General features: G+C 40.8%; 1 protein-coding gene across 1 annotated transcript in view; it reads right to left on the bottom strand.

Annotated features, from left to right (window-relative positions):
• LOC124545687 (ras-like protein family member 10B) overlaps window positions 1–23,556 on the bottom strand; it is a 93,711-nt gene that overhangs the window by 67,043 nt on the left and 3,112 nt on the right. The window contains exons 2-4 of the mRNA XM_047124634.1: window positions 10,814–10,823; window positions 10,524–10,675; window positions 5,473–5,676 (exon numbers count right to left, since the gene is read on the bottom strand). Coding sequence (XP_046980590.1) covers window positions 5,473–5,676; window positions 10,524–10,675; window positions 10,814–10,823 — 366 coding nt within the window. The remainder of the gene's footprint in view (window positions 1–5,472; window positions 5,677–10,523; window positions 10,676–10,813; window positions 10,824–23,556) is intronic.

Here is a 23,556-nt window from a genome sequence, read left to right on the forward strand (position 1 = left end):
GCCACCGCAGCTACTCTTCGTCGCAACATTGTCAAATTGCTTCCTAAGTCCCACGGATTTGACTCCTCTTGATTTCTTCCTTTGCGTAGCACTCAAGTCTATGACGAAGCCCCCACTACGCCACACGATGTTTGTCGTCGAATTTCAAATGCCTGATCTACGTAACATCCTTTGTAATTGATCTGTTCATCGTTCTTTCGATCGGTGGTCGCAAAAGTAGCTTACAGTCCATGGTCAACAGTGTGAATAACATGCTGCAATAAAGGACAGATTTATTTCTTTGATAGACTAAAGTATGTTATGTGATTTGGGTGGTTACCTAACCATTCTTAATAAATTGTTTGTTTCTCTTATGTGTGTACGATTTTGCATTGCAGCGTCAAACAGGGTAACAGCGTGTACTGGACGTAGCTGGTAACACTGTCATTGCGCGTTTACGTTCAGCATGAAACGACGCTTCGTTAAGAAGAATATCTACTTTTAACCCTACAGCTGCTCACCAAAGTATTTTTAATAAAATGTTTAGTTTCTACGAATGTATCCTATTTGATATAATTCAGAGTAGTGTAGGCAGAGACAGTTGTTGGACAGCATGTATTTTACCTCTAAGAAGCACACAGCCACGTACAGGAAAAAGGTAGGTCAACTCTTTCATCTAACATTTTGATATTTGATATATTTGTTGCTTTTTGCAGCATATAAGACCTCTTTACTTTTGATGACTGGATAGTTTATTTCTCTGTTTCTGTTCACGTAAAACTTGGAGGATGCACAAATGCTAATGGTTTTCCTAGGTCCTCTATGATACACTAGACTCTGGCCATTTTGTATTTCCACATAGAACATTCGTAGAGGAGCTGCATCTATGTCTTAACTCGGTTCAAGTGGAAAAAGCTTTACTCTCGCAGCGCAGCCCTACCTCTCGGCATACAACTACGTAGCCTGGTCCGAGACGCCTGTTTGGCAGTTTTCTCCGCAATTGCCGTTTCTAGCCACCGTGCTCCCACATTCTAGGACACTTGTCGCATGTTTTTACAACAGGTATAAACCTCAACATTAACATACGCTATATCACTAATTGTCTTCTCAAGAGCTATCGAATGCATTTTTAAAAGAAATATACGGTTCCATTTAAAAAAACAAGCTTACTTACTTCGGTATCTCAGTTCATACTACAGCTAAAAATGTTAACTAAAGAAAACGCCGGTGCCCCTCGACCCTCTAACATATGCCGAAAACCACATTTCGATATGTGTAAGCATTCACGGCATAACAGAGTTGTTTCGTCTCATGTGCCTCTTCCTGTGTATGACTTCATGTGAATGGTGTATAATCAAATGTGCTAGTATACGACTGTAGAATATACACTTGTCATTTAAAACAAAGGCGTTTTTCTCTGCGGCAGGACATTTTCTTTGAAATTTCAATCTCCCACTTTTTCCCTAGAGTGGGAAAATATTTTGTTAGTACCCACATATATAACGAGAAATGATCATCATAATAAAATAAGAGAAATAAAATTTCACAAAGAAAGATTTAAGTGTTCGTTTTTCCCACACACTGTTCGAGAATGAAATGGTGGAGAAGTAGCTTAAAGGTGGTTCGATGAACCCTCTACCACGGACATAATTCTGAATCGCTGAGTAATCATTAGATGTAGATGTTACTCTGAAAAATGTATTCTTCTCACGACAATGCCGTTATAGAAGTGCCCACGCTATGCTCATATGGTGGAACTGTGCTCCTTATTGTTCTACTAACTGCAGTATGCGGCGCCACCTGGTTTGTGTAAGATCTGCCGCATAAAATGATTGGCACTGGGCCTTGTTGATACACATAGCGAATGCCAGTCGCAAAAGAAACTGTAATCGCCTTGAATCAAAGGGCATATTTGAATCACTGGGCATCAACGGAATCCGACACGTCTGCATCTGTAGGAAAAGGTGATTCGCTGTACCATCTATTGTTATACTGTACGATGACCGTCTCATTGTCTTTTTCGAGAATTCGTCTTTTATTGTTTCAGCTCAGTTCACTATTCCAAAAAAGATCTGTGTTGATGCATGACTCGAACTCTTCGAACAATTCATGTCAGAGTTCGGGAAATCTAGAGCTCTGTTCGATCGGCCCGCGATCTGCTGACTTTCGTTGGTACTATAACCACGACCTTCATTAGCGTTAGTGTGACACTGTAGATTTTATTAATCAAAATAACTGTGAAACAGGCACTACTGTATCTTGTAGGGTGTATGTCACATGTAACAACAACCCCTGATCAGAAGTAAGACTTTGCAATCATGTTTCTGTCAAATTCTCCACCTTTCGTTCGTCCCGTCATCTAACGACACCTGAAGGTCCTGTCTCCACAGACGGGTATAGCTGCTGTAATTTACGCCTGCGATAGGAATTACAGTCGGTTTATCACGATATATTTCGTTTGTTGGTCGCTTAATTTTCCAATAACCTTGGTCATTGTTTTGGAGTATAGAAATTTGAGGTAAATCGGTCAACAACCTTTCGAGATGTTTGTTAACAACGTTTCTGTATGTAACCTAATCCTGCCAAAAGTTTATTATGGGAACGTGCAGAGATTTTAAGTAAATCGGCCAAGAGCTTTTACAGATTCTGGTAACAACCTTTCCCTTTCATACGGTGTGTCACATATACACTCCTGGAAATGGAAAAAAGAACACATTGACACCGGTGTGTCAGACCCACCATACTTGCTCCGGACACTGCGAGAGGGCTGTACAAGCAATGATCACACGCACGGCACAGCGGACACACCAGGAACCGCTGTGTTGGCCGTCGAATGGCGCTAGCTGCGCAGCATTTGTGCACCGCCGCCGTCAGTGTCAGCCAGTTTGCCGTGGCATACGGAGCTCCATCGCAGTCTTTAACACTGGTAGCATGCCGCGACAGCGTGGACGTGAACCGTATGTGCAGTTGACGGACTTTGAGCGAGGGCGTATAGTGGGCATGCGGGAGGCCGGGTGGACGTACCGCCGAATTGCTCAACACGTGGGGCGTGAGGTCTCCACAGTACATCGATGTTGTCGCCAGTGGTCGGCGGAAGGTGCACGTGCCCGTCGACCTTGGACCGGACCGCAGCGACGCACGGATGCACGCCAAGACCGTAGGATCCTACGCAGTGCCGTAGGGGACCGCACCGCCACTTCCCAGCAAATTAGGGACACTGTTGCTCCTGGGGTATCGGCGAGGACCATTCGCAACCGTCTCCATGAAGCTGGGCTACGGTCCCGCACACCGTTAGGCCGTCTTCCGCTCACGCCCCAACATCGTGCAGCCCGCCTCCAGTGGTGTCGCGACAGGCGTGAAAGGAGGGACGAATGGAGACGTGTCGTCTCCAGCGATGAGAGTCGCTTCTGCCTTGGTGCCAATGATGGTCGTATGCGTGTTTGGCGCCGTGCAGGTGAGCGCCACAATCAGGACTGCATACGACCGAGGCACACAGGGCCAACACCCGGCATCATGGTGTGGGGAGCGATCTCCTACACTGGCCGTTCACCACTGGTGATCATCGAGGGGACACAGAATAGTGCACGGTACATCCAAACCCTCATCGAACCCATCGTTCTACCATTCCTAGACCGGCAAGGGAACTTGCTGTTCCAACAGGACAATGCACGTCCGCATGTATCCCGTGCCACCCAACGTGCTCTAGAAGGTGTAAGTCAACTACCCTGGACAGCAAGATCTCCGGATCTGTCCCCCATTGAGCATGTTTGGGACTGGATGAAGCGTCGTCTCACGCGGTCTGCACGTCCAGCACGAACGCTGGTCCAACTGAGGCGCCAGGTGGAAATGGCATGGCAAGCCGTTCCACAGGACTACATCCAGCATCTCTACGATCGTCTCCATGGGAGAATAGCAGCCTGCATTGCTGCGAAAGGTGGATATACACTGTACTAGTGCCGACATTGTGCATGCTCTGTTGCTTGTGTCTATGTGCCTGTGGTTCTGTCAGTGTGATCATGTGATGTATCTGACCCCAGGAATGTGTCAATAAAGTTTCCCCTTCCTGGGACAATGAATTCACGGTGTTCTTATTTCAATTTCCAGGAGTGTATGTTTAAAGTAAGATTACGGAGTCTTATGAAGACAGTGATCTTCCCTTCGTCTTGAAGGTAAAGTCTCCGAAATTTTCATCAACATCAGAATAAAGCTGTAGATTTGTATGAATTACAAACGAACGTTCTTATGCATATGGACACGATCCAATGTGTCAACCGTGCTGCGAGACATGAAAATTCTGCGTTCATTACTATTATGTTCGGTTTGTGATTGAAATACATCTCTCATTGTGTTTTTCTTCCTTTACATTGGGTTCCTTTGACAACGGCGAAATGCCGAAATGCGGAAGAAAGAAATGAATTAAATATTTTGTGGTCAAGGATAGAGTTTTGTTGTATCTGGAGACATTTCGTCAGCTTTTCTGCAACATAATTTATTGTCCTCCTAGACAGCACAGAACAATATTTTAACCTCGTTGGACTTGTTGGTGACAATCTTAAGAATCCATCATCACACGAATTGGTCATGCCGTCGCAGGCACACAATAGTTGCTAATGACCGTGACTTGTCATCCCTATAACCAGCTGATCTGTATATGCTTTTATAAGAAGGCAACACGGGTGACTGTGAAACGTCCCCTTTGAACCATTATACAAGACTGTGCTTAAACTGACATACAATATTTTTAGCGCAACGCAATCTGACTTTCAAAAATCCCTGCAAAAGAATGGCCCTGAGTAACATTAAACTATACCTTTTAGAAATCACTTACCTCACAAAAATCTTCATTACTCGAACTACTGCAGTACAGCGAGCGCCACTACTGCCAGCTAAATAAAAGATTCAAACTACGGAAGGCACTAACTACTGATAGGGATAGTTAGCAAATGAAAGTAATTAATAGAGAACAAACAATGTATTTACCTTAGTATCATCAAAAGTCATAATATATATAGCAGTTCATGACAAATTACAAAACTCCGCCATCTCTCTCCCCACATCCACCACTGCTGGCGGCTCACCTCCAACTGCGCAACGCTACCCGCTGTTCACATCCAGCTGCCCAACACTACAATGGCAGAAAACAATGCAAACTAGCCACAGACTGCACACAGCACAGCCAGTGATTTTCATACAGAGCGCTACGTAACGTTGCCAATAAGAAAACATAAACAGCCTACTTACAACTGTAACAAGTGATATGGACTGATATAAAAAATTCATCGAAGCAACCACGACAATGAAATCCTATGTACTGTGTAAAGGTCTCTGTTTGCTGAAAAAGTTCATCGAATAAATCCTCGTGATTGTAATGCTGCACGCACACATATAAAGAACCGAAAGTCGTTTATTCGCACCTGAAATAGAACAAGTATTTACAGACATTAGAAATTACCAGCAGAGACATGGGACGTACGAAATGGAGCAAATACTCACCAGCAGGTACGCACTGGCGCTTCTGAGGCCGTAGAAACGAGTGTCGCTCCACTCGTAGAACGAGTTCACTGGGAAGTACGGGATGACGGGTATGTCGGAGATCTTGAGCCGGTACAGCCGCTCATTGATGATCACGGACGGGTAGTAGGTGTGGCGGCGCTCTGTCGCCACGTAGTCTTCGCTGAACTCTCCCCAAACGAATTGCTGCGAAGCAAAAAGGCACAGCTCCAGCAGACCGGAATCTCATCGGCTCTATTACACACAGAATCCTATAGTTCGTAAAAAACCTCGTTTATTCCTCAGTCTCAGTTGCACATTTTTAAACAGATGACATTTTTCGAACTCATGTCAGAAAACTCTGATATGAGATTCTGGGACAGACACGATGGGTGACTGACTCAACTACACCGATCTGAAGATGATTCAGAGGGATCGAAACATGTCGTGCATTTAAAGATCGGCAGCTGACGCCCAAGACTAAATGTAGAGTCGAAATCAATACCAGTACTATGTAGCAAAAAGACTGATTCCGAGGTACTCATTTTTTTTTCAACAAACATTTTAATGAAAACATTCCAACAATATTTTTCATTTACTGTCTACAATGAAAGTCACACCACGATTGCAAAAATATTTACCAGTTCCCTTCCCTTTATTAATGTAAATAAATATATTATTCGGGAAAACAGAGAACGTGCAAATTGCCATACAGGTCTCCACAAAAACGAAGTAAGTGCCAATGAAAAATCTCAAGCATTTATCACTTTTGTTAATATTAAACATTTTACAAATAAATATTACAAATACATTATCCTATGATTATATTATTTCCAATCTTTCTTTTAATTTTATAGAGCACAAAACAATTTTTTTGATTAATTGTTCTAATTTATAGTAGCCGCATTGAAATAGGGCAGCATATCTAGCATATCCTTTTCTTTTTCACCTGAGAACCTTTTTTCTATTGTTGTTACGGTAAAACAATTTTATTTAATGAATCAGTGGTAATCCGTTTCTTTAAAAATTTTAGGTTCTCCAGTCTTCATGTTCTTTAACCTTTTTTCTTATCTTTACGAAAACATGGGCAGTTTCTTTCACTTGAATCAAACTACATTTAGAAACACTTAATTTCTTTGTATTAATATGTGTATCGGCTGACTTTTAAAATAAAAAAAGTCCCGATGCTGGAGCATAGTAAGCACAAATGTACTAAAATGTGTAACGTTTTCCATAAGGTTTACAAGTTCCTTAGATAGTTGAGACTCTGACAGTCTTCCAGCATCACACTTTTCGTATCATGCGATCATTCTGGCTGATTCGATCGATCCCATAGTACATAATTAGTGTCGCACGTGTATCGTCGAGTTTCAAGACGACAGGGCACCTTTCCACACAGCTGGCACCTCCAGGACTGATTCTGTAAGCTTGAAGGTGCGTTGTCGCATTTCCCCTGATCACCACAGTCACCATGTCTCGGTATTATTGTGCCTTTGTGGTCTGCTTTGGAGAGAATGGTGCATGTGACCGCTGTCTACCTCAACATCTTTATCGGAACTTACAACTACTTTGAGGGAAGAGTAGTGTACTATAAAATAAAGAGTCCCTTAAAAACAGTACAGGATCGATTTTAATCAATTCAGGGAGGACTGGAAGCTATTTTGAATACCAGTGATTTTTCTTACGCTGAATCAAGTGTGGTAAAGCCTTGTGTTTGTGGTGTTTTCATATATGAATGCGCCTTTTTTAAAAGGCCGTAAGTCACTACATTGTCTACATCGCGTTTTATAGATATTCATATATTATGAGGGCAGATCCATTATTTATAATGTCTGGTTGATTTTTAATGTGAAATTGAAAATCTCATTTTCTTTTAAATGGGCTTCAGTAACCGACATGCGCCCTTTTAAAAGTGAGCAGTTGTCAATTGTCCATTGAGTGCAAACATTCAGAGGGTAAAAAGGTGCCAAGCACTTTGTATATTTACCATGAAGGAACCGGTGGAAAATGTCCCAGTAAAGTCTGTTCCTCTTTATATTATTCTCTGTAGCCTATGCTCGAAAACAGCAATGAGCTTAGAGTGTTTTGTGATAACTAAAAGAGACAGAACAAAAACTAAACGCTCTGTAGAATCTTACTTTCCCTGACGGATTCTCAAAGTTTCGAACTTATCAGACTGTATTTCCCAGTGAGGACCTAGCTGTTACACCTGAGATCGACACGTTAGTATCATTTTAAAGCAGCTTCAACAGGATGGCAGGATATTCACAGTTCGTGAAATAACACGGCACATTCTATAAAGTAGTACAAAATCTGGAAAACTTATAGTTCCAGAATGTCAGATGTGTCAACTTCTGTATATGAAGGTTCCTGGACAAAACGGTATAAGAAGCCGCCAGAACCTGAAGAAACAAGGACCGAGCCAAGATGTGACATAACTTTGCAATCAGCATTTCTATCAATTTTTGTATTCGAGTGCCAGAGTTGGACCTGTATCGACGGGTTAAAGAGGCACACATCCTTTATGGCACGTCAGCGACAACATGTTCCGCCACCAACAAACTTTCTCAGCAGGACGAGGGCCAATTAAAGCGCAAAAAATTCATGAGTTAGAAAAGGTACAGCAGTAAATTCCAAGTGAGGATGTGCAATTCTATGAGGAACCTTTCAAATGGACTACTGACAATGGTACACAATATAACGATGACTGAGGAACAGTTGGTTGGTTGGTTTGTTGGGGGAAGGAGACCAGACAGCGAGGTCATCGGTCTCATCAGATTAGGGAAGGATGGGAAAGGAAGTCGGCCGTGCCCTTTGAAAGGAACCATCCCGGCATTTGCCTGGAGCGAGTTAGGGAAATCACGGAAAACCGAAATCAGGATGGCCGGACGCGGGATTGAACCGTCGTCCTCCCGAATGCGAGTCCAGTGTCTAACAACTGCGCCACCTCGCTCGGTGAGGAACAGTTCGTTACAACTGAAAAGACATGGGTTTTATATACCTTTTCCAATATGTCTACTTGTTTCTTTTGATAGTTTAAGTATTATGACCATTTTCTGCATCTCAGAATCGTTTTTGTAATATGGCAGAATGCCAACATTTTGTTCTGTGTCGTCTTCCTATGAAACCAATTTTTTTAAGGGTGGATCTTATCACATATGTCCATAACATTGTATGTATTTGTATTCATGAAGGAATTGACATATACGCCAATCAAGGGGTACATGAACTACTAGTTAATATGAGCAGGCTTTCTTATATCCTGGTATTCTTTTTTCAGATTTACTACTGAGTTGGTTTTCTTGACTTACGTCCTTTTAAAGAAAGACCGATTCATATTTGTTCACCACCTGTAGGACCCCACCAGTGATGCATCTCTAAATACACTCACTACTATCACAATGGCGTCGCTCTTAAGGCAAGGTGGCAGGAAATAAATTTTGTGTGCCAACAGACCACTGATGTCAACTAAACCAGATATCTACTACGAGGGTAATCCCAAAAGTAAGGTCTTCTATTTTTTTATAAGTACATCGACCTGTTTATTTCTACAATGGTTTACATCAGCTTACAGCTTGAACATTTAGCTATTTTTCGACATAAACACCATTCCTGTCGATGCAATTTTGTAGACGCTGTGGCAGTTTCTGTATGCCCATGTCATACCAGCTCGTCGCCATGCTGTTCAGAAAGTTATGAACCTCTTCTTTCACCTCGTCGTCAGAGCTGAATCGCTTTCCGATCAGATGTTCTTTTAACTTAGGGATGGGCACCAAGTCAGGACTATAGGGTGGATGGATGATTACGTTCCACTGTATCTGTTGCCGAGCGATGTGTGGGCGAGCATTGTCATGCAGAATGTGTAGGTTCTTGCTCAACATTCCGCTTCTCCGGTTCTGAATTGCCCATTTGAGTTTTTTCAGAGACTCACAGTACGTGTTAGCGTTAATTGTGGTCCCAGTCGGCATAACGTCGACCAACAATACCCCTTTCCGATTCCAAAAAACGTTTGTCATGACTTTACCGCGGATTTGGCGAAGAAGGATGCCGCCACTGGCGTGATTGTTGCTTGCTCTCAGGTGTAAAGTGATATGCCCAGGATTCGTCAGCCATAAAAATTGAGTCCAGAAAGTTGTCCTGTTCGGCTGCAAGGCGATGAAGAAATGCGCGGGAAGCATCAACTCGTTGCCGCATGTGGTCCTCAGTTAGCATGCGTGGCACCCATCTTGCGCACACCTTCCGTTAAAATTCTGTGAGCAGTGCTTCGGGGAACCTCAGGAACCAACGTGCAGATATCATGCAGACTGATCCGTCAATCTTCACGCGTGCCTTGCTCAACCTTCCTCACTGTCTCCTCATAAATTGACGGTCTCCCGCTCCTTTGTTCGTCGTGAATTTCGGTCAGACCAGCTGCAAACTCTCTATACCACTTACGAATATTTTTGACATCCATGCACGACTCACCATACACTTTCGTCAATTGGCGATGGATTTCAATCAGCGCGGTGCCCTTTGCGTTCAAAAACCGAATAACTGCGCGCAGTTCGCAATTGGCCATAACATCCCAGCGGCTGCCAAGCCAAGACTGAGCGCCTCAGCGCGGCGTGCGCATGTTTACACACAGCGCGTAAGCACTCTTCATAACAGTGTTACCAACTGTCACACAAACAGAGGAGACATTACTTTTGGGATTACCCTCGTCGTTTTTGTGAAGCATTAAATTTTTTGATCTGTTGTTGAGTCTCGTTATTAATATTTGAACGTTGGCGGCGAGGTGCCATTTATGAAGGAATTTCGACCCCATTTCTGCACATTGGACTGAAAGAGTGAAGCCTGAGCAGGTCTAATTATGAAGACAACTTTGATGTTTACCTATCTACTGTAGGCACTTGGTGATAACTCTCAAATGTCGGAATAGAGACGGTAACGTTTTGTAAACGGAAAGGGAAACGTGGATCGCAAATTGTCTTTACTGGATGAGGAATGTAAGCAAATTATGATCAGGTGAAATCATTGGACACTGACAGGAGTTTCGGCGCTCTTTAAGGACTTACCTGCACGATGGACGTCTTTCCAACAGCGGAGGCACCCAGGAGCACTACCTTGACGAGGTCCACCGAGTCCGGACTCTGTTCGACATCAGGGCTGGCCTGATGGCGGCCGGCGTCCGCAGAGCCTCTCCGTTCGAGGTAGTCCAGGTCAAGGTCTGGAACGTGACATCACAGCCTGCATAATTATATATACGATACGTTATTCTACGAAACGTGATTGAATTATCCGGTACTTTCCAGCAAAGTGATTAATTTTTTCTTACACTTGATACCTGTAACAACTAAACACATACAACTTGTTCCCTAGAACAATTAGCCAAGTTGTTACTACTCTCGAATAATCTGGTTACATCTTCGGACGTGAAGTTCTACGGTAGTTGAAGTTTGTTTTGCCTGACGGGAACGGGATACTTCATCCGCATGGGTGGACACATTAGGAGACAAGTATAAGTCCAGAATATCTAGTACTAAATGTTGATCCTCAGATTCCCCAAATCGTAACCCAATTTGAACGTGTGTGGAGCTACTGCTATGTGTGAATATAGATCTAGGTGGAGCAGCGGTTAACTTACCGGCCTCGCGTGATTAAAACTTTCCTTCAGGTATCCAGATATGAGTTTTACGTACATTCCTTAAATCTTAGGCAGATAATGGAGTACTTCCTTAGAAAATGACATGAGTTTCATCATCTCCGACCTGTGTTGAATCCGAGCTGGTGCTCTATCACTCATCGTCTCGTTTTCGGTTGGACCTTAAATCCTAATCATCCTATATCGGAGGGAAGGTTTTTTGTGGGATATACTTTGATGACATCAGCTATCCTGACCGTTATCTTCTCGCGAAGTTGAAGAACAGGAAATTCATTGAACCGTTGGTACAAGCCACTTTGACTCACTTGATGTCGCTAGGTTTCACCTAATCTACCTTTAGTTTCTTTCCTTCCTTAAGAAGAACATTTCAGAGAGAAGACTATTATTAGAGACCTGGCAGCACCAGCGGAACACTTATAGGAAGCCAGCCGATGTGACCGAACTGTTGTAAGCGCTTCAGTACGGAGCCGAGCTGCCGCTACGGTCGCAGGTTTGAATCCTGCCTCGGGCACGGACGTATGTGATGACTTTAGGTTAGTTAGGATTAAGTGGTTCTAAGTCTAGGGGACTGATGACCTCAGATGTTAAGCCCCATAGTGCTTAGAGCCATTTTTGAACTTGTAGGAAACATAACCACAGTCTGTGTAACAAACTGGTATCTATTTTGCTTCATAAGAGAGGAATATAATAAAATATCGCTTAGAGTAGACCTACAGTACTCTGCAGAAGATTCATTACGCAGCTAGTGAGGTAAATTTTGTATTTATGAAAGATCATTTCTTTTTTCTCTACTTATTGTAAAATATTAGACAGTACATATGTAATTCTACCCAGTTTCAGATCTGAAGATGATCCTGAGTGACCGAAACATGTCATACAATTAAAAATGTGCAACTAGGACTTAATAATAAATGAGAATTATCGTAAATAACAATACAGCTGTTCATTATAAAGAGCTGAATATATCGACTATAGTGATATACGTAATGCTTTTGCGTTTAGGAAACGTGGTACTTGTGACGAATGCTCTTCTCTCGAGCTTCTGTATTCTACAAATTGACAAAAATTTGTAAGAATCGTTCTTACGCATCTCGTTTTGGCAGCTACATTTTCCACGATTACTTTTTTGTCGTAGCAATGTAAATCATCCGCGGAAAGACTACATTCAGTCATTATAATAAGGCCGTGGACATACTCCTTATCAAAACTGTATAATCAACACAATAAATAGTCTTTCGACCTATCTGTGCGTAACACGATACATTTGTTTATGTTGAAAGAAACTCCCGATCGCTAACTCATGCGTTGATCCTCTGCAGGCCTTCGTGCAGTTCACTACACATGTCTGGTGTGGAGACTTTTCTGGGAAAACTGCATCATTTATGAACAGCCCTATGGAGATTCCGACTTTATCCATTTATGAATGTAATGAACAGTAATGGCCCTATAACACTCTATCAAGGCACGCCCTAAGCTACGTTTACGCTTCTCATGTAGGAAGCTCATGAGCTAGCTCTCGTTAGGATTCTATACTCGACACCGCGTTGTCTCCAGTGGCCTGGAGCTTTGTAGACAACACGTTATCTAGTGTAGACTCATGCTGAAATCTAGCCCACGCGTGCTAGTGACAAGTACCTCACAGTAAATGCGTCAAGGATATCAAATACTCTTGATGGTGGGGCTTGAGGGTGGCGGTACTGAGCCACCGAAACTAGTCGTGTGACAGAATAAAGACACTCTTAAGACACAGCTATGGTGGTAGCTTTTCTCATACAATATTCAAACTTCGTCCATTTACTCTTAATATTTTCAGTCTCCGAGACGAATTTTCGAAGTTTCCGGCTCCGGTAATCTGAAATCTGTTTCTAGTTGCACTTACTAATTAAATCAACCTTCCTTTGCATTCATATTCACAGTAGTGCTACAACGTAATTGTGATGTTTGATGATCTGCTGTACGTTGACAGGAACGAAATGTCCTCCGTTTTTCTAGCCCGGATATCTAAGATGTTACCGTAACGAGACTGATCTCTGATTAACTCTTCAAGTTCCTTTTCGGATAAGCCATTGAGAGCAGTTTCACAATGCTCCTCGTCGCTATTTCCAGTCCTAATCATTAGAGTTCTATAGCTAAAGATTTGATCTTGATATTTTAATCATTTGTTTAATCTTTCGCATTTATTTTGTAGAGAAGTCACCAAAAGCATGGTAGATGATTAATTAAAAGATCCCCATTTCAGCTAAACAACGTAACAGGATAACTGTCAGGATCTGTATAAAGTCTAGCGTCTCTCAACACGCACGCATTGTGACAAAAGTAATAATATTTAATCTAGTTAGAATTCGCGGATTAATTGCAAATGAGTTGAATTTTTACAATGCATGTATATAGTATTGTTCATGCAGTTTTAAAATACCACCTGCCTAGTTCATCTGAAGAGGCTGACCGTCGAATACGGTAATGGAACACAGAATCGGGGTGCATTGTATAAAAATGCCGAATTGGTTGCTGTAAGTGTTTTCGTACTGAGCTTAAAAATTAACATCTTGATTAATGCCGAAATACTTTTCTATTACTCACAGCTACTTGCAGTGCTTTTTCGATTGAAGAGTAAAACCGATAACTCGCTTGAAAGAAGCAGCTTTAATAATGATGAAAAACGTGACTCTGATACATAGAAATATCAAAGTGTATATTTTTTTCCTTCAGAAATAGGCTCGACTTACATTTCGTATGGTTGTTACAGCTACAAAAATGTTATCTTTGTAAATCCTACGCTATAAAATTCTGAGGGAAACTTGACAAGAGACTTCAAACGATTGCTCTGAATAATACATTTCCTTTAAAGCAGATTACTTCGATAAAAGTCGTCGTCGGTGTTGACAATGATTGTCTCAAACTAGTTCAAGAATGAGAATGAAGCGTCTGACTGAAGCGCTGAATAAATCAGTGTGCTGAGTGGCAGAGTCTGTGTTGGTAATTTCCTTTAAATAACGCAGACAGCGGCCTGGTTAACACTGAGGTCTATGGAAGAAATATTCGAATCACTCAGTTCAGAAAAGCATTACCTCAGCTATCAGAATGTGTAACTATTATATCACAGTAGAATAAGTTTCACTCGGGAAACAAAATTTTAACTGAGTTCTAAGATTTATTTGTCAACATCCCACCGAAGCTGCGTTGCAGACACTTGCAGAAAACTTCTCAACCATAACAATTACTAAATCTTCAGTTGTAACTAGGTTCTTCAGTACTGAATCCTATTGTTGCTACTATTAATAATTTGTAGGAAAATTATCCTTACCGAGGATTTTTCTAGAATTCTTGGTACATTTCGCAGCAGGGGAGCACATTTCACTTTCACAGGAGGTTTCCAATAAACGTCTCTAGCACAAAGGCAACCACATTCATCAGGACAGTATGCAACGTAAATTTGTTAAAATTGATCATTATTCTCACACATTCTATTACAGATTTCTTACAAGCACCTGCACATATCGATCGATGTAAGTGTGGCTGAAAAGATGTTACACTTAGATGACTGAAGTGGCTCGAGTGATAGTTGAGATACGGAGATATGCCATGTTTGGAATAGGATCTTAGGTACTGCCCGAATGTATACAGCTGTGAACTTATAGAAGGCATATGTCTTCCTACATTTATCATAACATAATTATTAGGGAATGAAATATTCTGATTCGAGGAAGATCCGTAATAGAAAGGGACCATTTTGAAGGGTGCACTTCACATAAGACGTAAGGCAGTACCATTTATAACATGGTACCCCAGATCACGTAAGAAACAAATTGCCCGATCGCTTGGTCTAGCAGGCTACCCTTGTCAGGGAACGGCCACCAGGCGGCAACAGCGTCACACCCTTACTTGTGGCACCAACCACTAGATGGCACTCCGTTCTGTCAAATATGTGGCAACATCGTCCGAACGCGTGCAGCTTTCCACCATTTGGCGTCTGCGAAGTACAGCTGCTTCTGACATACAGGTGGTAGTGGATCAGTCGACATGCCTAGGGCCTGCGAGTATATCAACTGTGGAAGGAGTAGACGGACAAATCCCGAACTAAAAATGTTCATATTTCCGGTCAAAGATAAAGAAAGGTCACTGGAGTGGATTTTAAATTCAGGTAAATCAATAAATTAGTTACGAGTAAGAATTATTAAACAGCCCTAAGAATTCGATCCTATCTAAATTTTGTCGATCTTATATACTGATATAACGTGGCAGCCCTTCCTGTACAAGAATCGTATCATACAATTTTTAAATGAAATCTTTGCTGCGATTTGGACTTTTTAAAACTGTTTATTTACTTCACTATCGTAATTTTGGCTGCAGAGGCATTTTTGTGTGCTATGTGAAAACTGAAACCAATATAAGATATGGATAACAAAATGTAAAGCATAGTGTGGTAACATTTGGTAAACAATTTAAGAAGCATTACCTTACAAGACCTTTCCCTTGGTACTTGAAAATGGCTATAGAGCTGAAATCGCAACAGTGAAATAAATGAATAATAGCCGTCATCTAACTGCTAGGTCACCGGTCCCTCTAAATCCTGGTATATACTAGAGCGAATGAAGTGAACGAGTGTAAAACCTCGTTTACACTGCTGCAAACGAGTATTCATAGATAATTCGCCAATGTTCACTGCCATTCGTTTATAATTATGAACAAGCGTTTACACTGTAATGAAGGGAGGAGAATAGAAGAGAACGAACATAACGTGCAAACTATAGACGCTGCATATTTTAATCCTCACACAGCTTTCACTCGAAAACAACACTACTTATAGTAACAGGTCTGCGCGAGTGCGGATATCCCAAGTAATAACTGCGTTGCAGATAAAAGCGTACGTCTGTTGCGAATATTTGCGGGGTATCTTCAAACTGTACAAAGTAAATTTGTAACATAATTATGGTTTGCCGTCTGTGGCTCTTCAAAGTTGACACCGCCAAAATATGCTCGAAAAACACGCTTTCACTTGTATATTACCGCGTTTGCAGCCCCCTTTCAACAACAATTCAAAATTCGTCGTTTTGTGCCACTCTTATATCATTTGCGATAAGTTACATGCAACGACAAAGAATTTAAATTTGAAATGACTGTCACTGAAATACGTCCAGCCTTAATTCCCATCATAACCGAGTGCGGATTTTGAAATCATTCTAGAGTTAACCTGCACGTGGAGATCTTTTTTACCACCATAATCCGTATCAGAAGAGCTGTATAGCAAAGCGGAAATAGACGACATGGAAGGCGAGTGTAAAACCTATGCGACTATAATACAGTCTGGATTTAAACAGTAACTCGCGAGAAATGTTTGTGTGTTACTTTTCATTTATTTCATTTCGAATAAGATTGTGAGGAATAAACTTGGTTTGTAGAATTACAGGAGCTAATCTACGAGGGCTATCCACACAGTACATTACGATTTGGAATTAAAAATAAATAAAGTATTGGAATTTTTTTTATTATATACAGATGAAAGCCACACTTAAATACTACTTTTCTACATAGTTGCCATTTAAATTACGGCACTTATCGTAACGATGGACGAGCTTGGAAATTCCTCCGTCGTAAGATTCGGAGACCTTAACTTCTTTACCTCTGCATTTCTGCTACTCCTCGTAACTTTGTTAATCAGGATTACATACCCCTGTCAATCCTTTTCTTATTTTCCCTTATCTGCTTCATCCCGTCGTATGACAGCTCTTCTTGCGTGCCGTGACATGTGTCCCACTAATTCGGCCTTTCTTCTGTTAGATAAAGTCCAGAGACTCCTTCTATCGTCTATTTTATTTCTTGCTGATTTCATACGCCGTCAATCCACTTAAATTTTTACATTTAACAACATATGAAATAAATGAAATTGCTTGTACCTACTTCCTATGGCTGATATTTCATTAGAACGGCGTGATATGGACGTTCAGGGTCACTAACTTATACATCATCAATAATATGTCTCTTCAAGAGAATACTGCTTTGGCAATCCCAGGCTGATCATTTGTTTTTCCTCCCTATGGCGATCCTTTTCTTTATTAATTAGAGATATCCTTCATCTTTTCTTTACTGTATCCTTCTAAACTGTGTTCCATATTGTAACAATATTCCTCTTTTTCTTAGCTTTTTTTTAATACTTAATCCAAATTGACTACTCTACACGCTGCCCATTAAATTTAGCAGTTTTAACAACATACAAAGTGTTAAAAAAGTGTCAAGCATTGTGAGAGGAGGCAGCAACAATGAAAACAACAAAAAAGTCCGATAAACATGTGCTGTGAACTGCATATCTTAAGATCTTCATCTTCGCTACTGTGAAACATCTGTTCAATTGAGGAAGTGTTCACAGCTCTTAAGGCATGCTTTTTAGAAGCTGTGTTAACTAGACATTCTCTTTCTTATTTTCATCCACACTAACACTAACTATGGAAAGCAAGGAGGATGTAAGAGAAGAGACGTTTTTGAAAGAATCGAAGATAAACAAGTGCTAATAGCTCGTAATATAAGCATTTCATAGCCTACATTTATCAGACCTTTTTCTTGCTTTGATGGTTATTACCACCAGTCAAAATATTCGACACATTTTTTAACACTCTGTATACACGTTGCTTATGAATCACCTGTCTCTGTTCGCCTAGTTCATTTGACCTTTCCTAAAGGTTTGTTTCAGGGTATCATTTGTTGCTTCTCTATTCAACGCAATCCATCAGCTTTGAATAGCTCAGTTCATAACTAGGCACGGTCCTAGTGAAGGTGGTATGCTTTTGCCTATCTGGTACCTTGATTGGCCTTATATAGAGAGAACCTGAAAATTATATTTATCCCTGTAACTCGATGGAATTTGGGAACTTTTCCTCTTGATATTCTTCTTTCGTAAAAGGCATCTGTTTTTGCATGCTCTGGGCGTTTTCTGCGGTAAGTTTGCATTTGATCTCTCCACCTCTGTTTTAATCGACGCTTTCGTCTTTTCCCTGTTGATCGATAATTCATTGATTTACACTTTTCATTTTTATTGAGTTTCGTAATTTGATCACTCTGTTCCTTTAAATACTCCATGATCTGTTTATATGTGCCTTTAAATCCTAGCTATTTTCTGAGTGCAGTATTCCCTACTGCTGTTCTTGAAAACCTCAGCTCCCTGCTTCGTCCATGTCTGTCATTGTCTAAGTCACAATGATATAAAATATTCATGGTATAGCCATTGTTTTGTCGAACATCGTTAGTATTTCAGTCCTTACCATTTTATTTAGTACTATGTATGCCGTCTGATTAATATAACTGACTCTTTCAGTAATTCTGGTACATCTTCTTCGTTTGTAATGGAGATGGTGTTTTGCAACCTTTAAAACCCATGACTTTTGTTATTTTTGATTTGGGATTGTTGAGTTACAGCTCTTGGAAGATGTATTCGATTTATTAATGATTTTTTGAAGGGTGTTCTTAGCGTTAACTGTAACAAGTTAGTCATCAGAAAAGAATATTTCCATTACTTAATTTTGTTGATCAATATTATTGGTGCAGAGCTCTACTTCTTTCAGTCATTATTTCCACAATTCACCAACACAGTTATTAAAAGGTACTAGACACAGTGTATCAATGTCGTAACCCTAGACTTTTGGCTACTTTAAAATTCTCCTTTCAGGCAGTGGAAATTAGAGTCTTGGTACATCTCTTAGTGAGAGCTGTGGTATGCCTCTCCTGCCTATCGTGTCAACGTAGTCAAAGGCTTTCAAGTGGTCTGTAAACATCAGATCTTTTTCTCTGTTAAATTCTACATAGTTTTCAATAATTGAGCCGACAACAATTAGTCTTTTCTGAACATCACCTACCTTTCATGAACCCAATCTGCCTCTCCAACAAGACACTTTCTAAGGTTACTGCAAGTCTTTGTATTACTATATTTAAAATTATTTTGCATCCACTGTTGAGAAAAGAAATAGCTTTATAATTTTCAGTGTTTCTCCTTCCTTAAATATAGGTGACACTATGGCTGCTTTCAGACTTTTCGGAACTTCGTTGTTCAGCTGTTCTTGCCAGCTGGAGTGGGCGAGCGGTTCTAGGCGCTACAGTCTGGAATCGCGCAACCGCTACGGTCGCATGTTCGAATCCTGCCTCGGGCATGGATTTGTGTGATGTCCTTAGATTAGTTCGGTTAAAGTAGCTCTAAGTTCTAGGGGACTGATGACCTCAGATGTTAAGTCCCATAGTGCTCAGAGCCATTTGAACCAATCAGCTGTTGTTGCTGGAAGAACGGAGTTCACATCTCATGAAGGAGATGGATACTTTATCAGTTCGGTATTTACGTCGTCAATTTCTGGTGTCCTGTTCTTTTTTATGCAGCACATCCTGTGATTCTGTCCTAACTAGTCTGTTTACACGTACAGGTTATACTAAGAAATGAAACAAGCAATAAGTGAGACTAATATACCAGGACCCAGTGAGGATTCAAGACCATGCCTTTGGCATCAATAGTGATGGATAAAGTTCGTGGGTGCATTAGGCGTTACGACCTTGCGCCGTATGAAGGCACATCTGGCGTTGTCCAACAAGATCGACTTGGTGGTCCTGGGCGTACTGAGCTGCAAATCTTTGTAAATGGTGTACTCAGCGGTCAACGTTATTAACACCGTACTCCTTCCCCATGTCGACTTTTCAGGCATGCGTTCGACTCTTACTTCATTTGACAATGCGCGACGAGAACGTACAGCAGGTTCAAATGGTTCAAATGGCTCTGAGCACTATGGGACTTAACATCTGAGGTTATCAGTCCCCTAGAACCTAGAACTACTTAAACCTAACTAACCTAGGGACATCACACACATCCATGCCCGAGGCAGGATTCGAACCTGCAACCATAGCGGTCGCGTGGTTCCAGACTGAAGCGCCTAGAACCACTCAGCCACAACGGCAGGCGAACAGAGCAGGTGCAAGAGCTATTTGTAAGACAGGCTATTCCGCAAATGCACTGACCTGCCCATTTCCCCTATATTTATCCCATCTAGCACGTGCGGGATGAGTTGGGGTGGCGTGTTGCAGCATGTCTACATGCAGTAGTAGTAGTAGTAGTAGTAGCAGAAACAACAACAACAACAACAACAAGTCCAACAGTTGTCAATCGAGCTGGTCGAGGAACGGAATCCTCCACCATAAGAACTGCTTATCAACCTTATGAACAGCATGGGAGCACATTGCAGAGAATTCTTTGCCGTCCGTGGTGATCACACACCATTTTAAGACAGGCTGTTAGTACTGGTCAAGAGACCACCATGAATCGCGGTGACTTCAGTGTAATTACTGCATTTCATTGCCAGCGGATGGTGCTTTTGTAGTGAGAGTCGCTCATTCTCGATCACGGGGCCGGACGTATCTCGGATTTTCTCCGCTCGAAACTAGGCGTATTTGTGTTATCATCATTATTTCATCATCATCGAGATGAAAGTCGCCGAAATGGCGTCGAACAGAAAGACTTGCGCCAGGCAGCCAAACTCCCCAGAGGAGTCTCCCGGAGAAATAAGCCGCACGCGTATATTCTTTGAATAAAACAATCATTTCTGTTCGTCTCATTTTGTGTTTCTTTCCATTATGTACTATCGTGTAGCGATTCTTCCTACGAGGGCGTGCTGAAAACTAATACATCAGAATTTCTTATTTAAAAACTCATACAGCTACTTTAAATAAAAATAAAAAACGTTATCAACATCGTACATTTTGGTTTTTCATGTCTACGTATTTGCAGCCCTCTGCCGCTATAGGGCTACGAATTGTAGCGTGTAACAAGGCGGTGCGTAACGTAGCAGTATCGCTGCGTGAGAAAGAGCGTGCTGTAATCGAGTTTGGAATTCAAAGAGTTAGTCCACACATGGATCATCCTCTCTTTCAGCATGACAATTCCAGGCCAGACAGGAGCGCTGCGGCGCTACATCAATCCATTGTTTTACGTAAATTGTCATCGATCATCCTCAACGCAGTCCCGAATTGGCACTATCCCATTTTCAACGTTTCCCAAAACCTCTCGTCGCCATGGAGGCTATGCTGAGAAATAAATACGTAGTCACGAAGGATAAGGATGTAGAATTATAATCTTTGTTTTATTTTAAGTTTTCAAGCACAAATTTCGGAACTATTGCTTTTCAGCACACCCTCGTATATATGGTCCAAGTCTCACCGAGTTATGTTACTTAACAGTGATACATCATACTTTCGTCCTTAAGTTTAGCGCACCAGTGTGTCTACATTACTGAACGATTGTCATGGTTCATAGCTCACGATTGATATTCCTCCTTTTGAGTTGCCTATCTCAAGTTCCAGGGGAAACTCAAATTTTATTTCTAACGTTTCTCAGAACTTGCTGATCGAATTTAAAACACTGTCATTATCTACTCAATAAGAGGTGTAATCTTATGTTAAATGTCCGACAGAATAAGACAAATATTGCAGTTGGGAACTGTGTACATGTTTTGATATAACATAACTCGATATGTGCAGGTACGCAGAGTACATTAATCCGGAATATGAAAATGAGAGCACTTAGTGACATGCAACAATGTTACACACAATTTCAAACATTTGCGAAACTTTTTTTCTCGCTAACACTTGCAACAAAATAATGAAAGGGAATCATTTCGTCGATTAGTACATTTTCGCTGTTTATGCAATAAAACAGGCGCATTCAGAACGTCTTTTTAATTTGTTACTTCACTACTAACTGTACTCGAAACACATTTTGCCAACAGTACATCTATACACCAGTGAATGTATCTGCAAAATTATATAGTTGTTCGGGACGCAGTTCAGGAAACTGGCGTCATAAACATTCATACGCATGAAAAACTGGCTTTTGCTTAAAATGGAGCGCGTATTACCGAGATTATACTCATCCAGTGTTTGATACTTTAAGTACTCGCCGACTTCCACCAAACTTTAAAAATACTTGCAAAACTTCTGTAAACTTTTTTCTCGCTGACATGCTTAAGGGAAGACGGAAGGCAAGTGGGCTTCAAAAATTCGATTTTTAGATTTTAGCATTTTTTAAATGTATGGTCTTTCCTGCGTGAAACAGTTTTTGTATTATATAAATACGACCATTTTTCCGTGAGATACGATGGTTTTCCTGACGCTGTGTGCAATCTGGGATCGGTGACAGCAAGGCTTATGACCGCATATGTGCAGAGCAACCCTATGGTCCTAATGTCACAATTTCTAAATTAGAGTGCATTGGGCATGTCCAGAAGAGAATGGGGTCCAGGTTGAGAAGACTACAAAAAGAAAATTCCAAAATAGTACTGGAAGATAGTAAGAAGATAGGTGGTAAAGGTAGCCTGACAAATGTTGAAATAGATAGATTACAGAATTATTATGGATTGGTCATAATAAGAAATATAGGGATTTTAGAAAACATGAAAAAAGCTGTATGGGCTATCTTTTTCCATAAGCTTTCCACAAATGAAATTCCAGTGCACGGTCTTTGCCCAAATGATCCTTACACTTTGTGGAAGTACACAAGTGCCAGATATGACCACAAACATTCTTTACCTACATCAGTAATGAATTAAATTAAACCCAAATTTAGAGACCTTTGTAAAAATACCTTGCTGAAGAAGTGTCTTCATACGAAAACCCAAAATTTAAATGAATTTGTGAATTCTGTTATTTGGAACAGGTTTCCGAAAACCGTATTTCTTCAACTTACAGCCCTCAAGTTTGGTGTTTATGATATTATTTTATGCTTCAATGATGGTCTGATCAGAAAACTGGATGTTTTGGAATTATTCGGCCTAAAATCTAGTGGAAATGGTGCATAATCCTTGGTGAAAATAAATGAAAAAGGAATCCGCGAAAGCTGATATTGCTAATTTAAAATTCTCAAAACAAGCCAGACAGAAAAGAAGAGGGAAAAAGAGCAGAAAAGCAGATCAGTATGATTCAGATGATTCTCAGTATGGTGCAGGAAAATATTAGTGGTAAGCAATTCTTATCAATAACTGTAGTAGAGTTGCAATATTAAACTTTAAATGGATTTTTTCAAAACTACATTTCTTTTACTTTCAGTTACCATTACTTGATAAACTAATGGGGGTTAGAAAAATGGAATTTGGTCAATTTGTACTGCAGATGGTAATATGTTATTATAAGTAAATTGAGAACCACGAAACAACCAGAAACTGTTTTATAATAATTAATGTACAAAAAAAGTTAAATTTTACTAGTGAAAGTATAAAAACATTATCTTCAAAACCGTAACAGGTATTATGTTCATTTTACTTGTAAATTGAGGCATATATGCTATACATATATGCAGTAAAAATTTCATTGTTTTACCACTTACAGTTCTTTTGAGAAGTGTACCTATTCAAAGGGTAAAATAGGATTGGCAGAATAGGGAAAAAAATTGCCTTCCCTCTCCCCATAACACCAAAGTACTTCACAGGCAA

The sequence above is a fragment of the Schistocerca americana genome, chromosome 8 (genome assembly GCF_021461395.2).
Source record: "Schistocerca americana isolate TAMUIC-IGC-003095 chromosome 8, iqSchAmer2.1, whole genome shotgun sequence".
Lineage (NCBI taxonomy): Eukaryota > Metazoa > Arthropoda > Insecta > Orthoptera > Acrididae > Schistocerca > Schistocerca americana.